Here is a 24106-nt window from a genome sequence, read left to right as displayed (position 1 = left end):
CGTGTCGGAGGACAGGGGCACTTCAATTTTTTTTCATTTTTTCCTTTTAAATGTATTTATTTTTATATATTTTTTTAAATATCACTGTTTGTGTTCATGCCGGAGGACGGGTCACTTTAATTTTTAAATTTTTAATTTGAAATGTATTTATTTATATATATTTTTTAAATTGTTGCTTTAATTTTTTATTTTTTTTTTCATTTTTATTGCTATCAGAAGGAATGTAAACATCTTTGTGACAGTAATAGGCATGTGACAGCTCCTCTTTCTGGAGAGATCTGGGGTCTATAAGACCCCCAAATCCCTTCTCTGCACTTAAAAGCATTTAAAAGACCAAGATTCTGAATTCTTTTGATTTTCAAAATCTGGAGCTGAAAGATTCCAAGTAAACCGGAACTCACTTCAGGTCATCGCTTCCGGGCCTAGGCACACTTCAGCTCAAAGGAGCTCAAAGAAGCGGCTCCTACAGGCTTTTGAGCTCTAATTTTTTTCTGCCTAGAAACTTCTCTCCATGTTAACCAAATCCATAAAATTCAAAATAACTAATAATAACTATTAAATTATAGGTATTGGAATTTCCTTTCAAATTTGGCTGTTTATGAACATAACGAATACAAAATGTATCTTAAGTTACGAGCTATCCGAAATTACGAATGCCGCATCTAAATACATGGGAAGGAACAAAGTATTAATAAATAATAATAATAAAACTTTTTTATTATTAGTTTTTATTATTATTGTTATTTTTATTATTTATGATTATTAATTTATGTTCCATTTGTTTAAATGCGGCATTCGTTATTTTGGATAATTCGTAACTTTGGATACATTTTTATTTGTTACGTTCACCAACAGCAAAATTTGAAAGGAAATTTCAACACCTAATAATTTAATACTTAGTAATAGTTAAGCTATTTCAGATTTTCAATTTTTTCGGATATATTTGTTATTTTGAATCTTCAGATTTTCATTCTTATTTTCGGATCTTCGAATTTCCAAATTTTCAGATTTACGGATTTTTGAAATTTCTAACTTCCAAAATTTCAAACTTTCAATTTCCGAAATTGTCCAAAATCTGTTACAAAACGAATTTGGAACTAAACGAATTGCACATGTCTAGAAGCTGATCAGTGGGTGAAGGGTACCCGACGTCCTCTGGCACCTGCCGGTCGTTAGGACAGGAGGGAAGGGATGGAGTTGGGTTTTGCAACTTTTTTTATGTCACGTGGTATTTGCGCAGCATTTTTTTAAACGCAATATTTTGGGGGAAAAAATACACTTTTTTGAATTTTAATGCAAAATAAATATATATATATATATATATATATATATATATATATATATATATATATATATATATATATATATATATATATATATATACACAAATATTTTTGCAAAATATAAAAGATGAAGTTACGCCGAGGAAATAGATACCAGAAATGTCACGCTTTAAAATTGCGCAAGCCAATGTAACGGTGACAAACGACGTAACTTTTACTATCCACAGGCGCTTTATAGAGAGGGTCTGGTGCTAGAATTACTGCCTATGATCTGAAGTTTGCGGCGATACATCACATGTGTGGGACGATCGCTGTTTGTGTGTGTGCTGGAGGATGGGGGCACTTAAAAATTAAAAACATTTTTTTTTAATTGTTAAATAACATTTTATTTATTTTTAATTTGTTGCTTTATTTTTTTTTATTTTTTTTCATTTTTTTACAAAGATAAAGTACCAGCTAAACCCATTGGACATTTGAGGCAACTTGATAAAGAAATCAAAATATATAAATCGAAAAAAATTAACAAAAATGTATTGAAGTATTATTAAAAACTAGCAAGTGCATACATCACCACATAGAACATAACATTGAAAATAAAAACAATACAGTTGATGTGGTTGAGAATTGTTGGCCTCCTTTGTTTTTCGACCCAACGCGTTTCAGGATTTCAATATTAATCCCTTTGTCAGGGGAATTTTTTTTGAAGTCAATATAGATGACAGTCTATGATAAAACACAATACAGGGTTGAGCATGTATTTTACATGTCCATGGTTTTACATGCTGAGACCTGTATTGTGTTTTATCATAGATAAAAGATAAAAGAGCCGCCACTGTCTGTGGTTTTCTCTCTCTGTGAATGGAGAGGAAAGATACATTGTATCTCTCTTTCTCCTTGCAGAGAGAAAAAAAACAACAACAACAACAACTGTGTGTCTAATCAAATGTAAATGGCTTCAAACATAATTAGGACAAACATAGATCTACACTCAGACAAAAAAGTTAACAGAAAAAAAAAAAGAAAAGGGCAGACTTGGACTACTCGGATTTTTCTGCCGTCACATTTCTATGTTTCTATAATAAAAATTAAAAAATTAAACAAAAAATATAGAAAAAAATACCTAGATCAAGGTTTGATTTGGTCAGTGCCAGGGTTAGTGTTTGGGTCAAAAATCAAGGCCGTGGTCAAAAGTCATGGTCAGTATATTTTAGGATTTTTTTTTATTTTTATTTCTTCCAATTAGTATCAGTGTCAGTATGTTTTACATAGCATAAAAAAAAAGAAAAATGCAAAATGTGCACGATTGTTTCTGGGCTGTACTATGGGCACAAACAACAACTAGCATAAACATACGTGGTATCGCTGCGATCGTCCGAAACAGGAAAATTAATTTTGGGTTGTTCTTTGGTGGTAGGTTATGGTAGTAGCAATAAATATACAGCTAATCTTTTTTTTTTTTTTTTTTTTGTATAATACTTTATTCATATACAACTAAATTAAAAACAATTATTATTATTATTATTATTATTATTATTATTATTATTTTTAGCCATTATTATTAATTTTTTTTATATATTTGTATTCCTTTGACAAAAAAATAAAAATAAAATAAGGAGATATCAATTACCATTTGCCACCAAATGAAATTTGTCCTGGAAAGAAACCCAAGGTATAATCCACCTGGATGTACAAAGTAGTTACAAGGATATGTACAGTTTTACTAACGCGTGTCAAAGTTGCAAAATTGTGCTTGGGCATGAACATTTGTTTTACCCTTAGGCGTGAAGAGGTTAATAAATGCAAGGTTGATCCTGATAGAAATCTTGCGAATTGATCACTTCCTATGTAGATGAGGAGAGAGGGAAGTATTCTAAAATTCTGCCCCTAGGGTGACAACGCCGCTCCTCCATAGATACAGTGCGGCGGTAAGGGTTGTCACCCTAGGACATGAAGTGTGTTACTGGCAGGATCCCTAGGTGAAAATAAAGGAAAAAAAGGCTAAAAAAGAAAAGGGCTGGGAAGCTGTCGGACATCTTTGTGGTTGGGTTTTAGGTACACATTAACTGATTTCAACAATTTTTTATTTTTTATTTTCAAACAGCGATTTTCAGTGACCTTGGAGAACATCTCAAAAGAAAACTCACCTAATATTCTTAGAAGCATGAACTGTATTCCGATGGCCAGAGACTTGTCTGCCGGGCGCACACTCCTGTGGGGGGGGGGGGAAAGCTGTGAGATTGCATGTAAAGGAACACGAAAGATGAACTCCAGTGGTTGGAAGGAGCAGGGGAGAGGTATCACTATAAATCACTGTCATGTTTCGGGGGTCACACTCCCCCTTCATCAGGGCTTATAAGTTATATCACTTCAGGAATGCCAATATCACTTCAAGTGTGACCACCAACAGGTGATACAGAGTAGAGCAACATTTAATGGAGTATCTAGAAACACTTTCCAATCCTTTTGGAGTCCAGGCTTATCTATCTATCTATCTAACATCCATTAGGCACTTTAATGGAGACAATTCATGTCAAGGGACTCTGATGGGGACAGTTGATACAAGGTGGACTCTGACGGGACAGTTGATACAAGGTGGACTCTGGTGGGGACAGTTGATACAAGGTGGACTCTGATGGGGACAGTTGATACAAGGTGGACTCTGATGGGGACAGTTGATACAAGGTGGACTCTGATGAGGACAGTTGATACAAGGTGGGCTCTGAAGGGGACAGTTGATACAAGGTGGACTCTGACGAGGACAGTTGATACAAGGTGGACTCTGACGAGGACAGTTGATACCAGGTGGACTCTGACGGGGACAGTTGATACAAGGTGGACTCTGACGGGGACAGTTGATACAATGGGGCCCTCTGATGGGGACAGTTGATACAAGGTGGACTCTGATGGGGACAGTTGATACAAGGTGGACTCTGATGGGAACAGTTGATACAATGGGGCCCTCTGATGGGGACAGTTGATACAAGGTGGACTCTGATGGAGACAGTTGATACAAGGTGGACTCTGATGGGGACAGTTGATACAAGGTGGACTCTGATGGGGACAGTTGATACAAGGTGGACTCTGATGGGGACAGTTGATACAAGGTGGACTCTGATGGGGACAGTTGATACAAGGTGGACTCTGATGGGGACAGTTGATACAAGGTGGACTCTGGTGGGGACAGTTGATACAAGGTGGACTCTGGTGGGGACAGTTGATACAAGGTGGACTCTGGTGGGGACAGTTGATACAAGGTAAACTCTGATGGGGACAGTTGATACAAGGTGGACTCTGATGGGGACAGTTGATACAAGGTGGACTCTAATGGGGACAGTTGATACCAGGTGGACTCTGACGGGGACGGTCGATACAAGGTGGAAATGACGGGGACAGTTGGTATAAGGGGGCCCTCTGATGGGGACAGTTGATACAAGGTGGACTCTGATGGGGACAGTTGATACAAGGTGGACTCTAATGGGGATAGTTGATACAAGGGGGCACTGTGATGTAAAGAGGGACTCTGATGAGGACCCCTGATGTAAGGGGGGACTCTGATAGGGGTTCCCTGCATCTCTGCCACACGGTTGACATTATGCCCCCTGACTTCTTATACTGCACCCCCAGATCAGAAAGATACTGGGCCGGGTCTATCCATATATCTATCTATACATCTATGTCTGGAGTAATGTAGGTTTTGGAATCCTCTGTCAGATATAGGTGGAGTCGATCTAAGCTTGTAGATTGTCTCTTATATAGAGATGGTATCACTTGGGTTACCTGAGTATGAGCATGAAGGATGGTGTCTGGGCGGTGCTGGCGAGGGCTCCGGCTAGAAAGGACAGCACCATGAATGGCAGGAAGAGGTGCTGGCATCTAGTCCCACATGTCCCTGGAGTCGCAGTCCCTCCAGAACCTTCCGCTGTGATACAGCGACACCTTGTGTAATTCTGTAACCAAAAACACATTTCTGAATGAGGACACAGGGTCAGCTGTAACAATGTAAATGTCTGAGCAACACAAAATAATACATCACCCCCCCCCCCCCCCCTCCACAGGGGGGTAAAGCTGTTTTTGAGAACATATCACTGTCCTGTATAAATGGAGCTGGTGCGGCCTCAATGGAGCCGGGTACTTGTATGACCATCTTCTATAGAGCTGTGTATTCATCTGGCCATCCTATATGGAGTTGTATACTCATATGACCATCTTAGTATATGAAGTTATGTATTCAGATGACCATCTTATATGGAGCTGTATACTCCTACGACCATCCTAGAATATAGAGCTGTGTACACTTATGGCCATTTATATGGAACTGTGTACTACTCATATGACCATCCTAGTGTATGGAGCTGTGTACTCATATGACCATCCTAGTGTATGGAGCTGTGTACTCATATGACCATCTTGTTGCTGTGTACTCATATGATCATTGTATGTAGCGCTGTGTACTCATATGACCATTGAATATGGATCTGTGTGCTCATATGACCATCCTATATGGAACTTTGTACTCATATAACCAGTGCCGATCCTGACCTCCCTGGGGCCCTAAGAAAAATTCTGCTAAGGGGCCCTCTACCTGACCCGTGATGCTGTGAGCTATGTAAAACATTTGCCATTGCCACACAGTCACACCTGACAATTCAGTGCTCCCAACACAATCCTCCCTCCTTTAAACAAAACAGTCAAAGAATAAGTACAACAATATATATATTACATCAGGGTCCCCAGAGAGCCCCCCTTACATCAGGGTCCCTAGAGAGCCTCCCCTTACACCAGGATCCCCAGAGAGCCTCCCCTTACATCAGGGTCCCCAGAGAGCCTCCCCTTACATCAGGGTCCCCAGACCAGAGAGCCTCCCCTTACATCAGGGTCCCCAGAGAGCCTCCCCTTACACCAGGGTCCCTAGAGAGCCTCCCCCTACATTAGGGTCCCCAGAGAGCCTCCCCTTACATCAGGATCCCCAGAGAGCCTCCCCTTACATCAGGGTCCCCAGAGAGCCTCCCCTTACATCAGGATCCCCAGAGAGCCTCCCCTTACATCAGGATCCCCAGAGAGCCTCCCCTTACATCAGGATCCCCAGACAGCCTCCCCTTACATCAGGGTCCCCAGAGAGCCTCCCCTTACATCAGGGTCCCCAGAGAGCCCCCCTTACATCAGCGTCTCCAGAGAGCCTCCCCTTACATCAGGGTCCCCAGAGAGCCTCCCTACTTACATAAAGGTCCCCAGAGAGCCCCTCCGTACATCAGAGTCTCCAGAGAGCCCCCCCTTACATCAGGGTCCCCAGAGAGCCCCCCTTACATCAGGGTCCCCAGGGAGCCCCCCTTACATCGGGGTCCTCAGGGAGCCCCCCCTTACACAAGGGTCCCCGGAGAGCCCCCCTTAAATCAGTGTCCTCAGAGAGTCTCCCCCTACATCAGGGTCCCCAGAGATCCTCCCCTTACATCAGGGTCCCCAGAGAACCTCCCCTTACATCAGGGTCCCCAGAGAGCCTCCCCCTACATCAGAGTCCCCAGAGAGCCCCCCTTACATCAGGGTCCCCAGAGATCCTCCCCTTACATCAGGGTCCCCAGAGATCCTCCCCTTACATCAGGGTCCCCAGAGATCCTCCCCCTACATCAGAGTCCCCAGAGAGCCCCTCCTTACATCAGGGTCCCCAGACAGCCTCCCTTACATCAGGGTCCCCAAACAGCTGACTCCCTCCTCGCAGAGGTTCCCCTATATCTGGCTGATGGAGGTGAGAGACGGTGATTGGCAGCTCTATGGTTTCCACAGGCAGGGGGATCTCCCTGGGGTAAGTAGTTCTATCTCCGAATGTATACAGTGGAGAGGGGAGGGGCCTCTGACCCGGGCATCAGCAACAGTGTTCAAGCAGAGTGAAAGTGAACTGTATACATGCCCGGGTCAGAGGCCCCTCCCTTCTCCTCTCCACTGTATACACTGAGAGTACTACAAGCCCCAGGGAGATCCCGCCGCCCACATAGGCACCATAGAGCTGCCGATCGCCGCCTTCCACCTCCTCCCACCTCTCCCCACTGCATTCTAAATGGCCAGCCAGAGGTGCAGGGGAGGATGCTGGGTCTTGCCCCCCCCCCCCCAGCGGCAGGGCTCTACGCAGCTTGTGTAGTGAGCGTATAGGGTGGATCGGCTCTGCATACAACCATCCTAGTATATGGAGCTGTGTGCTTATATAACCATATTATATAAAGCTATGTACTCATATGATCATTGTATTTAGCGCTGTGTAGTCATATGACCAACCTAGTATATGGAACTTTAAACTCATATGATCATCCTATATGGAGAGTTGTGTTCTCATATTACCATTTTATATGGAGCTATCTGCTCCATATACCATCTTATATACAGCTGTGTAGTCATACGGCCATCTTTTATGGAGATGTATAGTCATATGCCCATTTCATATGGTGCTTTGTACCCATGACCATCTTACATGGAGGTGTGTAGCCAAATGACTATACTATGGAGTCTATTACTGATATGACCATCATATATAGAGCTGTGTACTCGTATGGCTATCCTGTATGGTGCTGTATATGCCATGAAATAGGGGTAAGAGAAGGGCGTATGGGCCTTGAAATATAGGCCTAGGAGTGGCGGAACGGGAAGAGAGTATAGGCCTTGGAATGAGGGGATGGGAAGGCAGCATATCCTTTGGGATGTGTAGAGGGAACGGATGTAGGTCTTGGGTTGGGTGGAGAATACATAGACATTGGAATGGGAAAAGAAATAAAGTACAGGCCATGGAATAAGGGAGGGGGGAGCATATACTCTTCCACTCTTACGCTGACGACACGCAACTTTATTTCCGGATCAATGGAAAAAAAGATCACCAACAACAACTTGAAAACTGCCTCAAATCAATAGAGGACTGGATGACCACCAACTCCCTCCAGCTGAACCAATCAAAGACAGAGCTTCTTATCTTACACCCAAATCATAAGCCCGCAACCAAAACCTCCTGGTCCCCACCAACCGTCTTTGGGCAGACTATCTCCCCAAAGACCAAAGCGAAGAGTCTCGGGGTTATTTTAGACGCACAAATGTCAATGGATGTGCAAATAGGAGCAGTAGTCAGTCGATCTCACCATCTGCTGCGCATGCTTCGCAGACTCATCCCTTTTATCCCAAAGAATGACAAAGCAGTGGTAGTTGGAACAATCATTAATTCACGACTGGACTACGCAAACTCGCTTTACATAGGATTACCACAATATCAACTTGCGCGATTACAACTGATCCAAAACACGGCGGCAAGGCTGATAACAGGAAAAAAACCCTGGGAATCCATTTCTCCTTCACTGAGGAGCTTACATTGGCTAACCGTAAAAAATCGGATCACGTTCAAGACCCTTTGCCTCACCCACAAATGCGTGCATAGAGAAGCTCCGCAATACCCAATGGAGAAAATAAATCATTACACACCAAACCGCAGTCTTCGATCAGCCAACAAAAACCTCCTCCTCGTGCCCAAAGCCCGGTATAAATCCAAGGGGGATCGGAGATTCGCTGTCCAAGGGCCTCGGCTATGGAATGCTCTACCAATAAACATCCGCCTGGAAGAAAATCACCTGGCTTTTAGGAAAAAACTCAAGACCTTCCTCTTTTAGCAGATGATCAAAGCTCGCCACAGCGCCTAGAGGCGATTCAGTTCGCATTGTGCGCTATATAAGTATTTCATTCATTCATTCATTCATTCATAGGTATTGGGGTGGGTGAGGGGAAGGAAGTATATGCTTTGGAATGTGGTTAGGTAGGAACAAGAGTATAAACCTCAGGGTGGGGACAAGAGAAGGGAGCATAGACTTTGGTATAGGGGATGGGAGTCTAGACATACCTCCCAACTTTTCGAGATCAGAACAAGGGGTATCTATTTACAAAAGTAGGTAGACATAGGACACACCCCCTTAAAAATAATTATACACAAAAAAATGAAGGAAGTATGAGCCTTGGGATGGGGAAAAGGGAAAGAAGTGCATGCCTTGTGATTGGAGGAAGGAGAGTAGGCCTTGTGACTGTTGGAAGGGGAAAGACGTGTGGACCTTGGGATGGGAAGGGAGTGTAGGCCTTGCAATTGGGGGAAGAAAGAGAGTGTAGGTCTTGTCATGGGAGAGAGGAAAGGAGTGTAGGCCTTGGGATGGGGCATGGGAAGGGAGTCTAGGTCATGTGATGGGTATAGAGGCAGGAAGTATGGGCCTTGTGATTGAAGAAAGGGGAAGGGCGTGTGGGCCTTTCGATAGAGAGAAGAGAAGGGAGTGTAGGCCTTGCCATGTGCGAAGGGGAAAAGAGTGTAGGCCTTGGAATGGGGGAGAGGAAGAGAGTGTAGGCCTTGGGATGGGAAGGGAGTATAAACATTGGGATGGGGGATGGAAAGGGAGTGTAGGCCTTGGGATGGGAAGGGACTATAGACCTTGGGATGGGGGATGGAAAGGGAGTGTAGGCCTTGGGATGGGAAGGGACTATAGACCTTGGGATGGGGGGATGGGAAAGGAGCATGATATCACACGACAGGCAGATTAGTCTGATCTGAATCTCCAGTCTGATCATTTACAATTCTCATCCTGCGGCTTTGCCGTCATTTCTCACATGAATTCCCTCTGCAATGGAAAGAGCATTATCTGCAAAGTTCTATTTATTATTTATATTGACTCGCAGAGAGAGGGGAGAATCCGCAGTAATGGAAACCAAAATTACATTATAGAATTGGTTCTCCTTCACCAACTTCCTCCTCTGCAGAATCCGAAGACAAATGGAAAATCTTTCTGTTCCTTCATAATGGGATATGATCAATGAGAACAGTACACATCGCTCTACCAGTAACTGACTAAACATCATAAATACACAAATTACAGCTAATATGTTGGTTGTGGTTCCCGAAAACTCATCTCTCCTAATGGTTGAGTAAAGAGGACCAGTCATGTCTAGAATTATGTGCAAGGCTGAATATTAAGAGCTTTACCTCTACATAGAAAATATCAGGACACATTTGACATCAGAAGCATATTAAAAGGGACCCTGTCAGGTCTTCCTTCACCACTAGCCAATCAGATTACAGAAAATGACATTACCAAAGCTTCTAACATTCATCTGGTTACCTTCTTCCTCCCGCTTGTGATCCTGCCAGTGATATAAAGATCTATATAGAGGAATCAGGAACTCCTTCCTCCTGCTGGTGATCCCTCTAGTGATGTAAAGATCTATATAGAGGAATCAGAACCTCCTTCTTCCTGCTGGTGACCCCTCTAGTGATGTAAAGATCTATATAAGGGAATCAGAACCTCCTTCCTCCCGCTGGTGACCCCTCTAGTGATATAAAGATCTATATGGAGGAATCAGGACCTCATAAAAATCTATATAGAGGAATCAGGACCTCCTTCCTCTTAATGGTGATCCCTCTAGTGATATAAAGAACTATATAGAGGAATCAGGACCTCCTTCCTCTTAATGGTGATCCCTCCAGTGATATAAAGATCTATATAGAGGAATCAGGACCTCCTTCCTCTTAATGGTGATCCCTCTAGTGATATAAAGAACTATATAGAGGAATCAGGACCTCCTTCCTCCTGCTGTTGACATTTCTAGTGATAAAAAGATCTATAGATAGGAATCAGGACCTCCCTCTTCCTGCTGGTGACCCCTCTAGTGATATAAATATCTATATAGGGGAATCAGAACCTCCTTCCTCCCGCTGGTGGTCCTTCTAGTGATATAAAGATCTATAGATAGGAATCAGAACTTCCTTCCTCCTGCTGGTGACCTTTCTAGTGATGGAAAGCAGTGGTGGCTGGTGCTCAAAATTTTTGGGGGGGTGCAAACAAACTGAAAAATTCAGAAAAATACTTGAAAAAACCCCCCCATAAATTTCAGCCTCACTGTGCCATCATATGCAGCCACTGTGCCTATTATATGCAGCCACTGTGACCCCCTACCCCCACCCACTCGCCATCTGACCGGCACTTTCCCCATCCTGGCGGTGGGTCAGGTAGCGGGTGATGGCAGCGAGCTGTGGGACATGCAGCAGGGTGTCAGGCGACAGCTCCTGAATCCTCCATGGTTCCTGTGTGTCTCCTCTTCCGTTCCGCTAGGCATCCAATAGGGATGCCTGTGCCTTCAGCCAATCAGGTGACGGGTATTAGTTCCTGATTGACAGAGAGGCGGTTCAGTGTTAGAAAAGTAAATATTCATTTGCTTTTCCAATACACTTTAGGTGGGCTCCGAGCGCATTGCTCTGCGCTCCGAGTACATCCTATTTTGAAGTCTATTAGAGCCTATAGCTCTAATCAAGTGCTTCAAAAAAAAAAAAAAAACACCCCCGCCGCTGTAATTCAAGCACCCGGCGTCCAAAAAGAGCCTGGATGCCTGAATATGGGTGGCTACAATGGCCATGGATAGATTCATGCTATGCATGAATCTATCCATTTTACATATAGGGGGTGAGGTAACAGAGGGTGTGGCGCCCGTGCGCCCTTAATGGATGCACCACCACTGATGTAAAGATCTATAGAGAGCAATCAGGACCTTCTTCCACCTGCTGGTGATCCCTCTAGTGATATAAAGATCTATATGGAGGAATCAGAACCTCCTTCTTCCTGCTGGTGATCCCTCTAGTGATATAAAGATCTATATAGAGGAATCACGACATTTATAAAGATCTATATAGAGGAATTAGGTCCTCCTTCCTCCTGCGGGTGACCCCTCTAGTTATATAACGAACTATATAAAGAAATTAGGACCTCCTTCCTCCTGCTGATGACCTCTCTAGTGATATAAAGATCTATATAGGAGGAATTAGGACCTCCTTCCTCCTGCTGATGACCTCTCTATTGATATAAAGATCTATATAGAGGAATCAGGACCTCATAAAGATCTATATAGAGGAATTAGGTCCTCCTTCCTCCTGCTGGTGACCCCTCTAGTTATATAAAGAACTATATAAAGAAATTAGGACCTCCTTCCTACCACTGGTGATCCCTTTAGTGATTTAAAGATCTATATAGAGGAATCAGGACCTCCTTCCTCTTGATGATGATCCCTCTAGTGATAGAAAGAACTATATAAAGGAATCAGGACCTCCTTCCTACCACTGGTGATCCCTCTAGTGATATAACGATCCATATAGAGGAATAAGGTCCTCCTTCCTCCTGCTGATGACCTCTTTAGTGATGCAAAGATCTATAAGGAACAGCCTTTCTCAACCTTTTCAACACAGAGGAACCCTTGAAATAGTTCTCCAGTCTTGGGGAAGCCCTGCTAAAAATCTACAACTCATGATACATTAGTGTGATGGTCAATGGGAAGAATGGTCCTTACACTTATGGTCAATGGGAAGAATGGTCCTTACACTTGTGGTTATTGGGGAGAATTACCTCCTTACAGATAGCTAAAAAGATCAATGGTGTCAGTGGGAACTTATTCAAGAGGCAGAAATGGCCCAATGCTGAAGGAACCCCTAGCAACCTCTGGAGGTACCCTAGGGTTCCATGGAACCCTGGTTGAGAATCACTGATATAGAGCAATCAGGACCTCCTTCCTCCTGCTGGGGCCCCTCTAGTGCAATATTTCTCACCTCCAGTCCTCAAGGGGCCCCAACAGGTCATGTTTTCAGGATTTCCCTCAGATGAAACGGCTGTGGTAATTACCAAGGTAGTGAAACTGATGAAATCACCTGTGCAAAATAAAATGGAAAGCCTCAAAACCTGACCTGTTGGGACGCCTTGAGGACTGAAGTTAAAAAACACTGCTCTAATGAAATAAAGATCTTTTATAGAGGAATCGGGACCTCCTTCCTCCTGCCGGGGATTCCTCCAGTGATGCCCCCAATTCTATTCTCATTCTTTAATTTTTTTGTGCTGATATAATGATGAAGTGTATCTAAAGGCAGTTTTTTTTTTGGGAGTGTGGGAAGGTAATAGCCTTTGCTTTTACTGTTTGTGTCCCCACTGGGGCCTCTGTCACTGCTCAGCACTTGGCTTCATTCTTCAATAAACATTTGTAGAACTTTATTCACCAATCAGCAGGCTGGTGATGCGCCCTTCACCAAGCTGTATTTATCACCTGCAGAGGAGGTCAGGGACCTGGCTGTGCTGTCTGGCAAGGACGTCCTGGATCATAGGGCAGTTACAAATCTCTTAGCAGCTCCATCGTTTCCCAGAATTCTTCAATTATGAGAACCAACAGATACAAAGCCATCATGCAATCCAACGTAAACACCTCACTTTATACTCACCATAACTGTATTCGCCTTATAATCGAAATTGACGACTTCACAGCCGGCGTAGCAGGGCGAGATGTACTCAATGCCGTCGGAGCCGCAGATGGGGTTGAAAGCCGTGGCAGAACATCCACAATGGCTGCTGCATTCACTTACGTTGTGCCACAATCCAGCACTGCAAGATAAGGGGGGAACTTGTGAAATATCCGAGAGTCAATCAACAGGGGGTACAGACAGGCATAACTGTGCAAATTGGTTGTGCCTCATCCTATAACGATTGCAGAAAGAAGGAATTCCCCATGGGTGGATTTTGAAGGCACGTACCACTTATACAGTGAAGTATAAATCTATGTTTTTATTAATACAAAATTTAAATATACAAAAATTCCAAAAGAAGAAACACAATGTAATACAAAATGGCTAAAAATTAAGACAACAATGTTGATATTGCAGAGTTGGACAACTGTACACGACAAGGTGCACCCCGGTATTTATTTCCCTACGCGTTTCAGAGGAAAAATACACTCCTTCATCAGGGGTAAATAAAGATTTTGTAGAACCGGGTTATAGCAAAAATCAGTATAACCAAGTCTGCAGATATAGGCAAATGGTATCTTATGAATTTAAAAGCAATTCGCTCAAACAGTCAGAGGATGTGACTTTCCAGTGTCTTGGATCCACAAATATGGCTCAGTGGCTGAATACCATAGTTTAAGAAAATATCCACATAATTGGAAGGCCCTGTGGGGTATACCCTACTGCTCCTCCAAAGATGGAAAAAATTGCACTGGGAGGGGGTGGGAGAGACACTGAGGGCGAGAGGGAGGCAGGAAACCCTCAAGAATAAGAATGATCCGAGCACCTCGCACAGACCGTTCGGCATCCCACAGCTGCAGAAAGCAATAAATACTGGCGTGCACCTTGTCGTGTACAGTTGTCCAACTCTGCAATATCAACATCTTATTTTTAACCATTTTGTATTACATTGTGTTTCTTCTTTTGGAATTTTGTATATTTAAATTTTGTATTAATATAAACATAGTTTTATACTTCACTGTATAAGTGGTACGTGCCTTCAAAGTCCACCCTTTCTGAGAGTCAATCAACTGTCTCTACCCAAGCATCTAAAAGGCGAGCTCCACCCAAAATTAAAAAAAATAAGACATGCATACTTCAATCAGTGAGAGGCCAAGCTTCATGTTAGGTTTGTATAGATACTTTTTATGTCTACCCAAAACTTGTGGAGCTCAGAGCCAGAAGAGCGTGGTCTTAGCTTAACCACTTCAATACCTTCCTGCCCAAGCCAATTTTCAGCCTTTTATCGCTGTCACACTTTGAATGCCTATTGCGCGGTCATACTACACTGTACCCATATGACATTTTTTTATATATTTTTTTTTTCACACAAATAGACCTTTCTTTTGTTGGTATTTAAAGAGGAAGTAAACCCTAATGGGTTTACTTCCTCTTTGATTCCCTGCAAAGGTAAAGCATAATGGACTACTGTGCATCGCATAGTAGCCCATTATGTGTTACTCACCTGACACAGGAGCCAGCGAAGTCACCGCTGTCCCCTGTAGTCCGGAAGGGGCCATCTTCTCGGTGGGGTCTCGCTGCTCCGCCGCTGTCATTTGGGCGAAGCCGCGATGACATCACTCCTGTGTATGCGCATGGGAGCCGCCACTCGCGCCATATTGCCGTTGACCACGGCGCGCTCAGTGCGCCTGCGCACCGTTGTCTACGGCGCATGCGCCGTAGACAGCGGTGCCTGTCTTTCGGCAAATATCTCCTAAATCATGTAGGTTTAGGAGTCTTGGACCTACAGGTAAGCCTTAATTTAGGCTTACCTGCAGGTCAAAGTGTGTTGTAAGGGTTTACAACCACTTTAATCACCACAGTTTTTTTATTTTGCTAAATAAACAAAAAAAAAATAGACCGAAAATTTAGAAAAAAATGCGTTTTTCTTCATTTCTGTTGTAAAATTTTGCAAATAAATAATCTTTCTTCATAGATTTAGGCCAAAATGTATTCTGCTACATTTCTTTGGTGAAAATAATCCAAACCGTTGTATTTAGTCTGTAGAAACTTTTATAGAGTTCAGACACCATGGTACTGTATATATATATATATATATATATATATATATATATATATGAAAATTGATGAATCCTGATGTGCCGACTCATTTATTGAAGCCCATAAACACCAGGACAGTACAACTATACTCCAAATGACCCTTTTTTTGTAAAGTAGACAGTCCCAAGTTATTTAGTAAGAGCCAAGCTGAGTTTTTTTGTCATTTTCTGTCACATATTTTTTGAAAAATGTAAGAAATAAAAAAAAAGTATTTTTTTCACATTTCTTTTTACATATTGTCTTCAGTGCAGTACAGAGTCATCATATAACTGGTGTGGTGGTGATCAGGGATACTGACTAGTGCCAGTATGTAAAAAAAATATATTTTATTATTTATTTTTTTTATTTTTTTTCCATTTTTTTTTATTTTATATTCATTTTGTTTTCTTTTTTTATGATTTATTTTTTTTATTTTCCTTTCAAAGATTTTGATTTTATTAGTACAACATAAGAAAATATGAATTAACATTATATCTAGTGAGTCAATAGAAGAACCCAAGTGCATATCAGTAATAGTAACTATTGTATGCAGGAGGGGACGTTAGCTTCTGGGTCGGCTCCTTCGCCTCTGCGATACACTCTGACTGTATGGAACCAGTGAGCAAACAAGCAGGACAAAACTCTGGACAGCCGCACACTTTAACCACTTCAGCCCCAGACCATTTTGCTGGTCAAAGACCAGACCACTTTTTGCGATTCGGCACTGCGTCGCTTTAACTGACAATTGCGCGGTCGTGCGACGTGGCTTCCAAACAAAATTGGCGTCCTTTTTTTCCCACAAATAGAGCTTTCTTTTGGTGGTATTTGATCACCTCTGCGTTTTAAATTTTTTTGCGCTATAAACAAAAATAGAGCGACAATTTTGAAAAAAAAACATCATTTTATAAATATCCCCCAAAATATATAAAAAAACTTTTTTTTCCCTCAGTTTAGGCCGATACATATTCTTCTACATATTTTTCGCAATAAGCGATTATTGATTGGTTTGCGCAAAAGTTATAGCGTTTACAAAATAGGGGATAGGTTTATGGCATTTTTATTAATATTTTCCTTTTACTAGTAATGGCGGCGATCAGCGATTTTTATTGTGACTGCAACATTATGGCGGACACATCGGACATTTTTGACACATTTTTGGGACCATTGTCATTTATACAGCAATCAGTGCTATACAAATGCAGTGATTCCTGTGTAAATGACACTGGCAGTGAAGGGGTTAACCAGTGGGTGGCAGTGTAGGGGTTAAGTGTTCCTAGGGGTGTGTTGCTAACTGTGGGGGGGTTGGGCTTTCATTTAGTGAACACTGATCTCTGCTCCAATCATATGGAGCAGAGATCAGCGTCACTAGTTGCTAGGCAGAATGGGGAAATTCTGTTTACAACAGCATTTATCCGTTCAGCCGCCCCGTGAGACGATCGCGGGTAAGACCGCGGCGATCGAGTCCGCATTACCGGACTCACGGGGGTCCCGACCGACTCGTGATGGCAGGGCAGCAATAAAGATTGGATGTACCTGTACGCCAATATGCCTGCCCGTGCCATTCTGCCGACGTACATCGGCGTGCGCCGGTCGGGAACCGGTTAAAAAGACTTGAAATCCCATCTTTAATTGAAACAATGTGGGTCACATCAAAACAAAATCAAAAATATATATATATATGTATGGAACCAGTATCCGGGACCCCAGTGGGGCTTCCCCGCCACCCCTAAAGGGAACACACTGTGCCTGGAGGGTCCCCCTCCTAAATACCCATAGGGTTACATTCGCTACAGTCTAGCCTAGAGCCTAACGTAAACATTCGGGTGCCTAGCTGGAATGCCCCAAAGAACGGGCCCTTTAACAAGAAGGCTTAGAGGTGCTTAACCTGGAGGGCCTCTCCAGTTGTCGTGGAGGGCCATACTTTAGAGGGGAGAGGAGGGGGAGGGGGAAAGGTTAGAGAGGGGAGTAGAAGAAGAGAAGAGTAAGAGCCAATCAACAAGAGAAGAAGCGAAGGAGCAGTGCGGATGGATAGTAATTATGTCCGTACCCCCAGGAATGAGGGAAATGCCCATATGTAGAGCCCGGGGGTTCCTTCTTCTTTTTTTTTTTTTAACGCACTGTAACCATAGCAGTACAGTGTTACCATAGTAGAAGTGATCAGGGTCACCACTGCTCTAAGCAAGCATTTTTACTGAAGGAAATTGATTCATTCAATGTGTATTGTCGTGATTAGCTTTGATTGGCCACATCTAACCACATGGTGCAGATAGGTTGTGATTGGCCCTGTCTGTACCATGTGATCATTGTGACCAATCATAGCTAGCAACACAATTGTGAACAATTAAAGCAGGTGTGCCCAACCAGTGGCCCGGGGGCCACTTGTGGCCTGCGGAGCCCTCTGATATGGCCCGCGACCTCCTGCTCTTTGATGGAATAGAATACAGTTATTAATAGTATGTTTATTACTAAAATCACAGTGTATATTTGGGCATATCTGTTCTGCAGTGGTTACTGGGCTGCTTTCAAACTGATCCGCAGGTGCAGAGCAATGCACCTGAGGGTTACCTGCATAGGAGCCATAGGCCCCTTTCCCACGGTCAGTCCGACCCAACTGGACCCTCCATTCACCTCTAAAGAGTAGCAGATGTAAATGAACTTGTGTCCGTTTACAGATGCCTACCTCCAATCCGATCCGCAAAAAAAAAAAAAAAAAAGTAGAGTGGGCTGGCATGCACCCGCTCCGCTCATTGCGGCCCGTGGCCGGTTACCAAGTGGCCCTCGCTCTTCAAAAGTTTGGGCACCCCTGAATTAAAGTATAGCATACAACTGTTTTTAAAGTTGGAAAACATTTGGGGGTCACCAGAAAAACTGTTGGGTGGGTTCACTTTAAGCTCTGGCTCCTCTGTTACTGCCTGAAGCACATTCCCAGACTGTGTCATGCTCCGAGAAAATTCCTGCACTTGGCGCGTCGGTTTGAAAATCTCTTCTGCAAATAAATGAGCCCCTTGTAGGGTCCATCATCACAGAAAAAAAATATGTTTTTAAAAGCTTGTGATAATGTCACGCCTACACCTAGGGCAGGTGGTCAGGTACTGTGGCTGGCTTCTGTGTTCTTCACCTATAGCTGTCCCCTTTTCTATAAAGCAAGCAGGCGGCGTGTGCTCCATTTTTTATTTTTTGTTGGTGGAGGGGGCAAACTCAAACTTTTATCTCATACAGTATGTAGTGTAGATCTGAGATCCAATCATTGTTCACATCTATGGGGTCCAATTGCCAATTATCTATGGGGTCCAATTGCTGATTGGAGTTTGAGCCCCATGACCCACCCCCTAGGGGCACGTGGGATACTCCACTTCTGGTAAATTGTATTCATTTTATTTTCATTGAATGTTTGTCTTGTCTGCCATCTTTTGTAGATTATGTATACATGCCCAGCCTGCCTTTGGGTATATTATCCTTGAGGATGAAAAAGACGTATCCTACAAGTTACGGCAATCTAAATGGTTAAAAATTAACTCAAGGCCACAATCTTGCGAAGCAACAGGGATATTAACCTTTCCCTACTCTTTCTAAAACCAACAGTTTTGGCAATTGTTACACTTTAACCTTCTGACAAAGCAGATAGAAATGGTGAAGGGAAAAGCTTCTGTCTGACTGGTTACCTGAGGTTTGGGTTGGCATTTGGACTGGCGAACTGCTGGGTGGAACACCCGAGGAAGAGTAGTGGGAGAGCGAGGAGGATGCAGCACAACATGCCGATAACGCACATGGCTCCACACTGCCTAGGCGATAACTGGAACCTCTTCATGATCACTCCACCCAGAACTATACCAGCCATGGCTCCAGGGATGTTCACTGAACCTGTGGAGAGTAAGAGAAGAAGAACTAACAACCTGCTGTATGTGTGGGGTTTGGGCACAATTTTTCAGACCTCTGTATGTTTCATAGGCAGGATTGGGAAATTCTTAGATTGTAGGAAATGTTTCAGGACATGATGGCATGTTTCAGTTGGCCGAAAAGAATGAGAACACAACCAGAATGCAAGTTCTGGCCATGGCCCTTCATCTACGGCAGGGGTCTCCAAACTTTCAAAAAAAGAAGTGCTAGTTTATTTTCGTTCAGATTTTAGGGGGGGGGGGCAGATTGTGGCCAGTGGGAGTGGATAATGTTTTGGCATTAGTAGGAGTAAACAATGCCACATTTTTGATGTCAGAAGGAAGAATAGTGCCCCATTGTTAGTGTCAGTGGAAGGTGTTGTGCCCTATCGCGTTGCTGCCATTGGGAGGAATTCTGCCCCATCATTGGTGTCTTTACTCCATTCTTGGTTTAAGTGGGAGGAACTATACCCCATTTTTGGTGCCAGTGGATGAAATATTGCCTTGGAGGCCAGATAAAAGCAAGCAAAGAGCCAAAAATTGGAGACTACTGGTCTATGGCACCTAACCTGGGCCCTTATATGCTTATATTGCCCATTTCCTATGATAAGTTTCTCTACAATTGTAGGGATTCAATACCCAATTCTATAGCACCGGAATATTACTTCTAAAGAGCAAAGGAAGCAACCAGGGAGATGCCATATCTATGGAACCCCTGGAAGCCAGAATCCAGAGAGCACCTCTCTCTCCCAATTCAATTAAGTTTTATTGGCAGGACCAAATACTTTTTAGTGCTAAAGCGATTGAGGAGTTAGATTGGGGAGATATTTAGGACATTATCAGAGGAAAATAATAATATAAGGGAATAGCAGGTAAGTCCAGGGAGATTATCAGGGGTATGGTATAATATGAAGAAGGATAGGGGTTGCGCCCAGGTAGGGGATTTAGAAGTCCTCAGTTTCTCATCATTTACATCCAATCTGTGACACATTATCATATAATGTGCAGCTATTTTACCCTTGACTCCTTATCTCCCAATAGAATGTGAAGTTTCCTTTTCTCCTCTATAGACGTAATGTCTGGGATGAGTCTCTGAAAAAGAGTGCCCCTCACTACTTAGGAACCCATAGCAGGAAGTAGAAGACCTCATCCTCCAGAGCCCCTTGGTCATACCACTGGCACAGTCTCTTTGGGGTTATAGGTCTGCTTGTGCCCCCCTGATTTGACTTCCAGGCTGTGGGTCTGTCTTTTGGGTCTTGTAGCATCTCTAGGTAGGGGGCCGGTTTGTAGACTTTCTGCAGTAACTGATAAGTAATTAGTTTCTGGGAGTTTATTTTATGCCTCCATTCTCACACATAATTTTCTTTGGAATTATTCACTATGCATTTATTTAAAAAAAAATTCAGGCCGCATTGATGAGCCTTTTAAGATGGACAATGTGCTGAAAAGTTGATAAATGCAGCATGGCTCGAATTGGTCCTTGTTGATGAGTTAGGCTTTGCGGTGGTATGGGTTCGCGCTGCTGCTTGATAGATGGTCCCAGTATGATAGTGCCCTCTTCTTTACTGCAAGCAGGGCTGGACTGGGACAGAAATTTGGCCCTGGACTTCATCCAGACCGGCCCACTTACATTTTGAGTGTCTCATCAGCACCCCCTTACATCAGAGTGTCCCATCAGCACCCCCTTACATCAGAGTGTCCCATCAGCACCCCCTTACATCAGAGTGTCCCATTAGCAGCCCCCTTACATCAGTGTCCCATCAGCACCCCCTTACATCAGAGTGTCCCATCAGCACCCCCTTACATCAGAGTGTCCCATCAGCACCTCCTTACATCAGAGTGTCCCATTAGCAGCCCCCTTACATCAGAGTGTCCCATCAGCACCCCCTTACATCAGAGTGTCCCATCAGCACCCCCTTACATCAGAGTGTCCCATCAGCACCCCCTTACATCAGAGTGTCCCATTAGCAGCCCCCTTACATCAGAGTGTCCCATCAGCACCCCCTTACATCAGAGTGTCCCATCAGCACCCCCTTACATCAGAGTGTCCCATCAGCACCCCCTTACATCAGAGTGTCCCATTAGCAGCCCCCTTACATCAGAGTGTCCCATCAGCACCCCCTTACATCAGAGTGTCCCATTAGCAGCCCCCTTACATCAGAGTGGCCCACTGAGCCATTGGCCCACCAGGAAACTCCCGATAGTCCCAATGGCCAGTACATGCCTGGCAGTAAGGGAAATTTGCCCAGCTCAGCTTGGCAAGCACTGTTGGAGGATCACCAATGGACTTGGAGGAGGGAAAGGGAATATTTTCTGTTGAGTTCAAGTGCCATTTAGGTTGGACTCTCTGGTAGGTGACAGGGCTCCATACTTCACTGCCATAAAGGAGGATTAGGGTGATGACACTGTCAACGATTTTAGGTGGAGCAGGTGTCGTGTGATCTCTCTCTGTATCCCTCTCTTTCTCAGTCTCTTTGCCTCCCTCCATTCTCCCAGCCTCTACAGCTCTTTCAACTCACCAATCAACAGGTTGGCTAAGGATGCCGTGATGGTGAACTGTCTCTCCAGGAACTTGGCCATGAAGGTTGCCAGTCCGCACACCATGGCCGAGAGGTTCGCTTGAGCCATGACCACCAAAAAGTAAACCGGGTTCTTCAAGGTCCTGAGCAAAACTTTAGGGAAGACTGCAAAAAAAAAAGATGGAAAAATGTGTTACATGTGTGATAAGGAAATCAACAACCTCTACACATGGTGCACAGCTGTGGAGGTTTATTTAGAAGAAAAGAATTCCGTACAAAGTGAAAGTAAAGATCAGAAAGCAGAAAGAAAGAAGAAACTTGGAGGTCAGACATAGTACCAAGACATTAATGCCGTGTACACACGACCGGACTGACTGACAGCAAATTTCAGACGGAACGAATCCGTCGGACAATTCGATTGTGTGTGAGCTTCATCTGACCTTTTCTGTCGAAAAATCGGATGGACTTTAGAAATAGAACATGTTTCAAATCTTTCCGCCGGAACCAGTTCCTATTGAAAAAACTCGTCTGTATGCAGGTCCGATGGACCAACAACGACGCAAGGGCAGCTATTGGCTACTGGCTATCAAACTTCCCTTTTCTAGTCCTGTCGTACACCATCGCGTTAAATGCTCGGACTTTGGTGTGATCGTGTGTAGGCAAGTGCGTTTCAGCGGAACTCCGTCGGAAAGTCTGAGTTCATTCCGACGGAAAGTCCGGTCGTGTGTACACGGCATAAGTCTTCACCAAAATCCATGAATTTAAGCTCAAATCCTGGATAGCTTCCACGTACAGCCTCCAGAATATAAATGTTTTTACCACGTTCACTTAAGAATTTGTAACACACAATTAATTAACTAATTAATTAATTAACAATTACAATTACAAGAGACATTGATTTCTGTTATTTTGGAACACCTTATCAACTTGACCATGTGCCAAACTCTGCAGAGCATGGATACTAAATATATCTTAACATTGTACATCAGAAACTAGAATGTGAATCTGTTCTATAAAGAACCTGACATAAGCATATAACCTATTATTGTCATTTTTAATTGTTTTTAACCCCTTTTTTTTCCAAAAGGAAGGCTGTAGCCATGACCCCAGTATTGGTTTTGCCAGCTGGCAATGTTGAAAAATGTAAAAGCAATCTGATGCTGGATTGCTTTTACATGCCGCAGAAGGTGGACACCACCACCCGACGCCTTCCTGGGGGGCTCTTCTGTCCCACCAGGGAGCCCGAGACTGACCATAGAGATGGCCGGGCACTGGAACTTTCCCGATCCTCTCCTCATCTATGGTCTAAGAAACCAGAATGCGATGAGTATTTTGTCCCTTTAGGTTTTGTTCTAATGTAAACAGGCCGGATCTGGCCTGTAAAAGCGTCTGATCAAACTGATCTCGGTTTTTAAGGTCAGAGGAGACATCTGGGGTCTAATAGACCCCAGATATCTCAGTAAAGTGTACCTGTCACTTGTCCATGCTATCACAAGCGATGTCTATCCCTTGTGATAGCAATAAAGTTGATAAAGAATGTATTAATTCGTTAAAAAGGGACAGTGTAAAAATATTTTTTTTTTAATAAAATGAATTATAAAATTGAAGACAAAGGCAAATGCATACGCAGGTCGCACACGCATATGAACATGGTGTTCGCACCAATCGTGTGAGGTATCACCGCGGATGTAATAGCAATAATTCTAGCACCAGACCTCTTTTTTAACTTTAAACTAGTAACCTGTAAAAGCTTATAAACATTGCCTACGGAATTTTTGTAGTACCGTAGTTTGACGCCGTTCCTCGAGCATGTGCAATTTTAAAGCGTGACATGTTAGGTATCTATTTACTCGGCATAACATAGTCTTTCATATTTTACCAAACAATTGGGTGTTATAATGTTTTTTTTAGGCATTAAGATTCACTAAATGTTTTTTTTTTCCAAAAAAATTGCATTTGAAAAGTCGCTGTGTAAATACCGTGTGACATTAAAAAATTTAAACACGCACCATTTATTTTATTTTTTTACATAGATGTGAGAAGTGTCAGAATTGGTCCGGTGTCATAAGCTATGAGTTG

General features: G+C 43.3%; 1 protein-coding gene across 6 annotated transcripts in view; it reads right to left on the bottom strand.

Moving 5' to 3' along the window:
- SLCO2B1 (solute carrier organic anion transporter family member 2B1) overlaps window positions 1–24106 on the bottom strand; it is a 220203-nt gene that overhangs the window by 8776 nt on the left and 187321 nt on the right. For all 6 annotated transcript variants that reach the window (XM_077451192.1, XM_077451194.1, XM_077451191.1 and 3 more), the window contains exons 9-13: window positions 22028–22192; window positions 19296–19494; window positions 13534–13693; window positions 5061–5230; window positions 3428–3492 (exon numbers count right to left, since the gene is read on the bottom strand). In XM_077451192.1, coding sequence (XP_077307318.1) covers window positions 3428–3492; window positions 5061–5230; window positions 13534–13693; window positions 19296–19494; window positions 22028–22192 — 759 coding nt within the window. The remainder of the gene's footprint in view (window positions 1–3427; window positions 3493–5060; window positions 5231–13533; window positions 13694–19295; window positions 19495–22027; window positions 22193–24106) is intronic.

Source organism: Lithobates pipiens, unplaced genomic scaffold (assembly GCF_037356315.1).
Source record: "Lithobates pipiens isolate NorthernLeopardFrog02 unplaced genomic scaffold, aLitPip1_a1.2 Scaffold_23, whole genome shotgun sequence".
NCBI lineage: Eukaryota > Metazoa > Chordata > Amphibia > Anura > Ranidae > Lithobates > Lithobates pipiens.
This window is presented reverse-complemented; position numbering and strand designations above follow the sequence as displayed.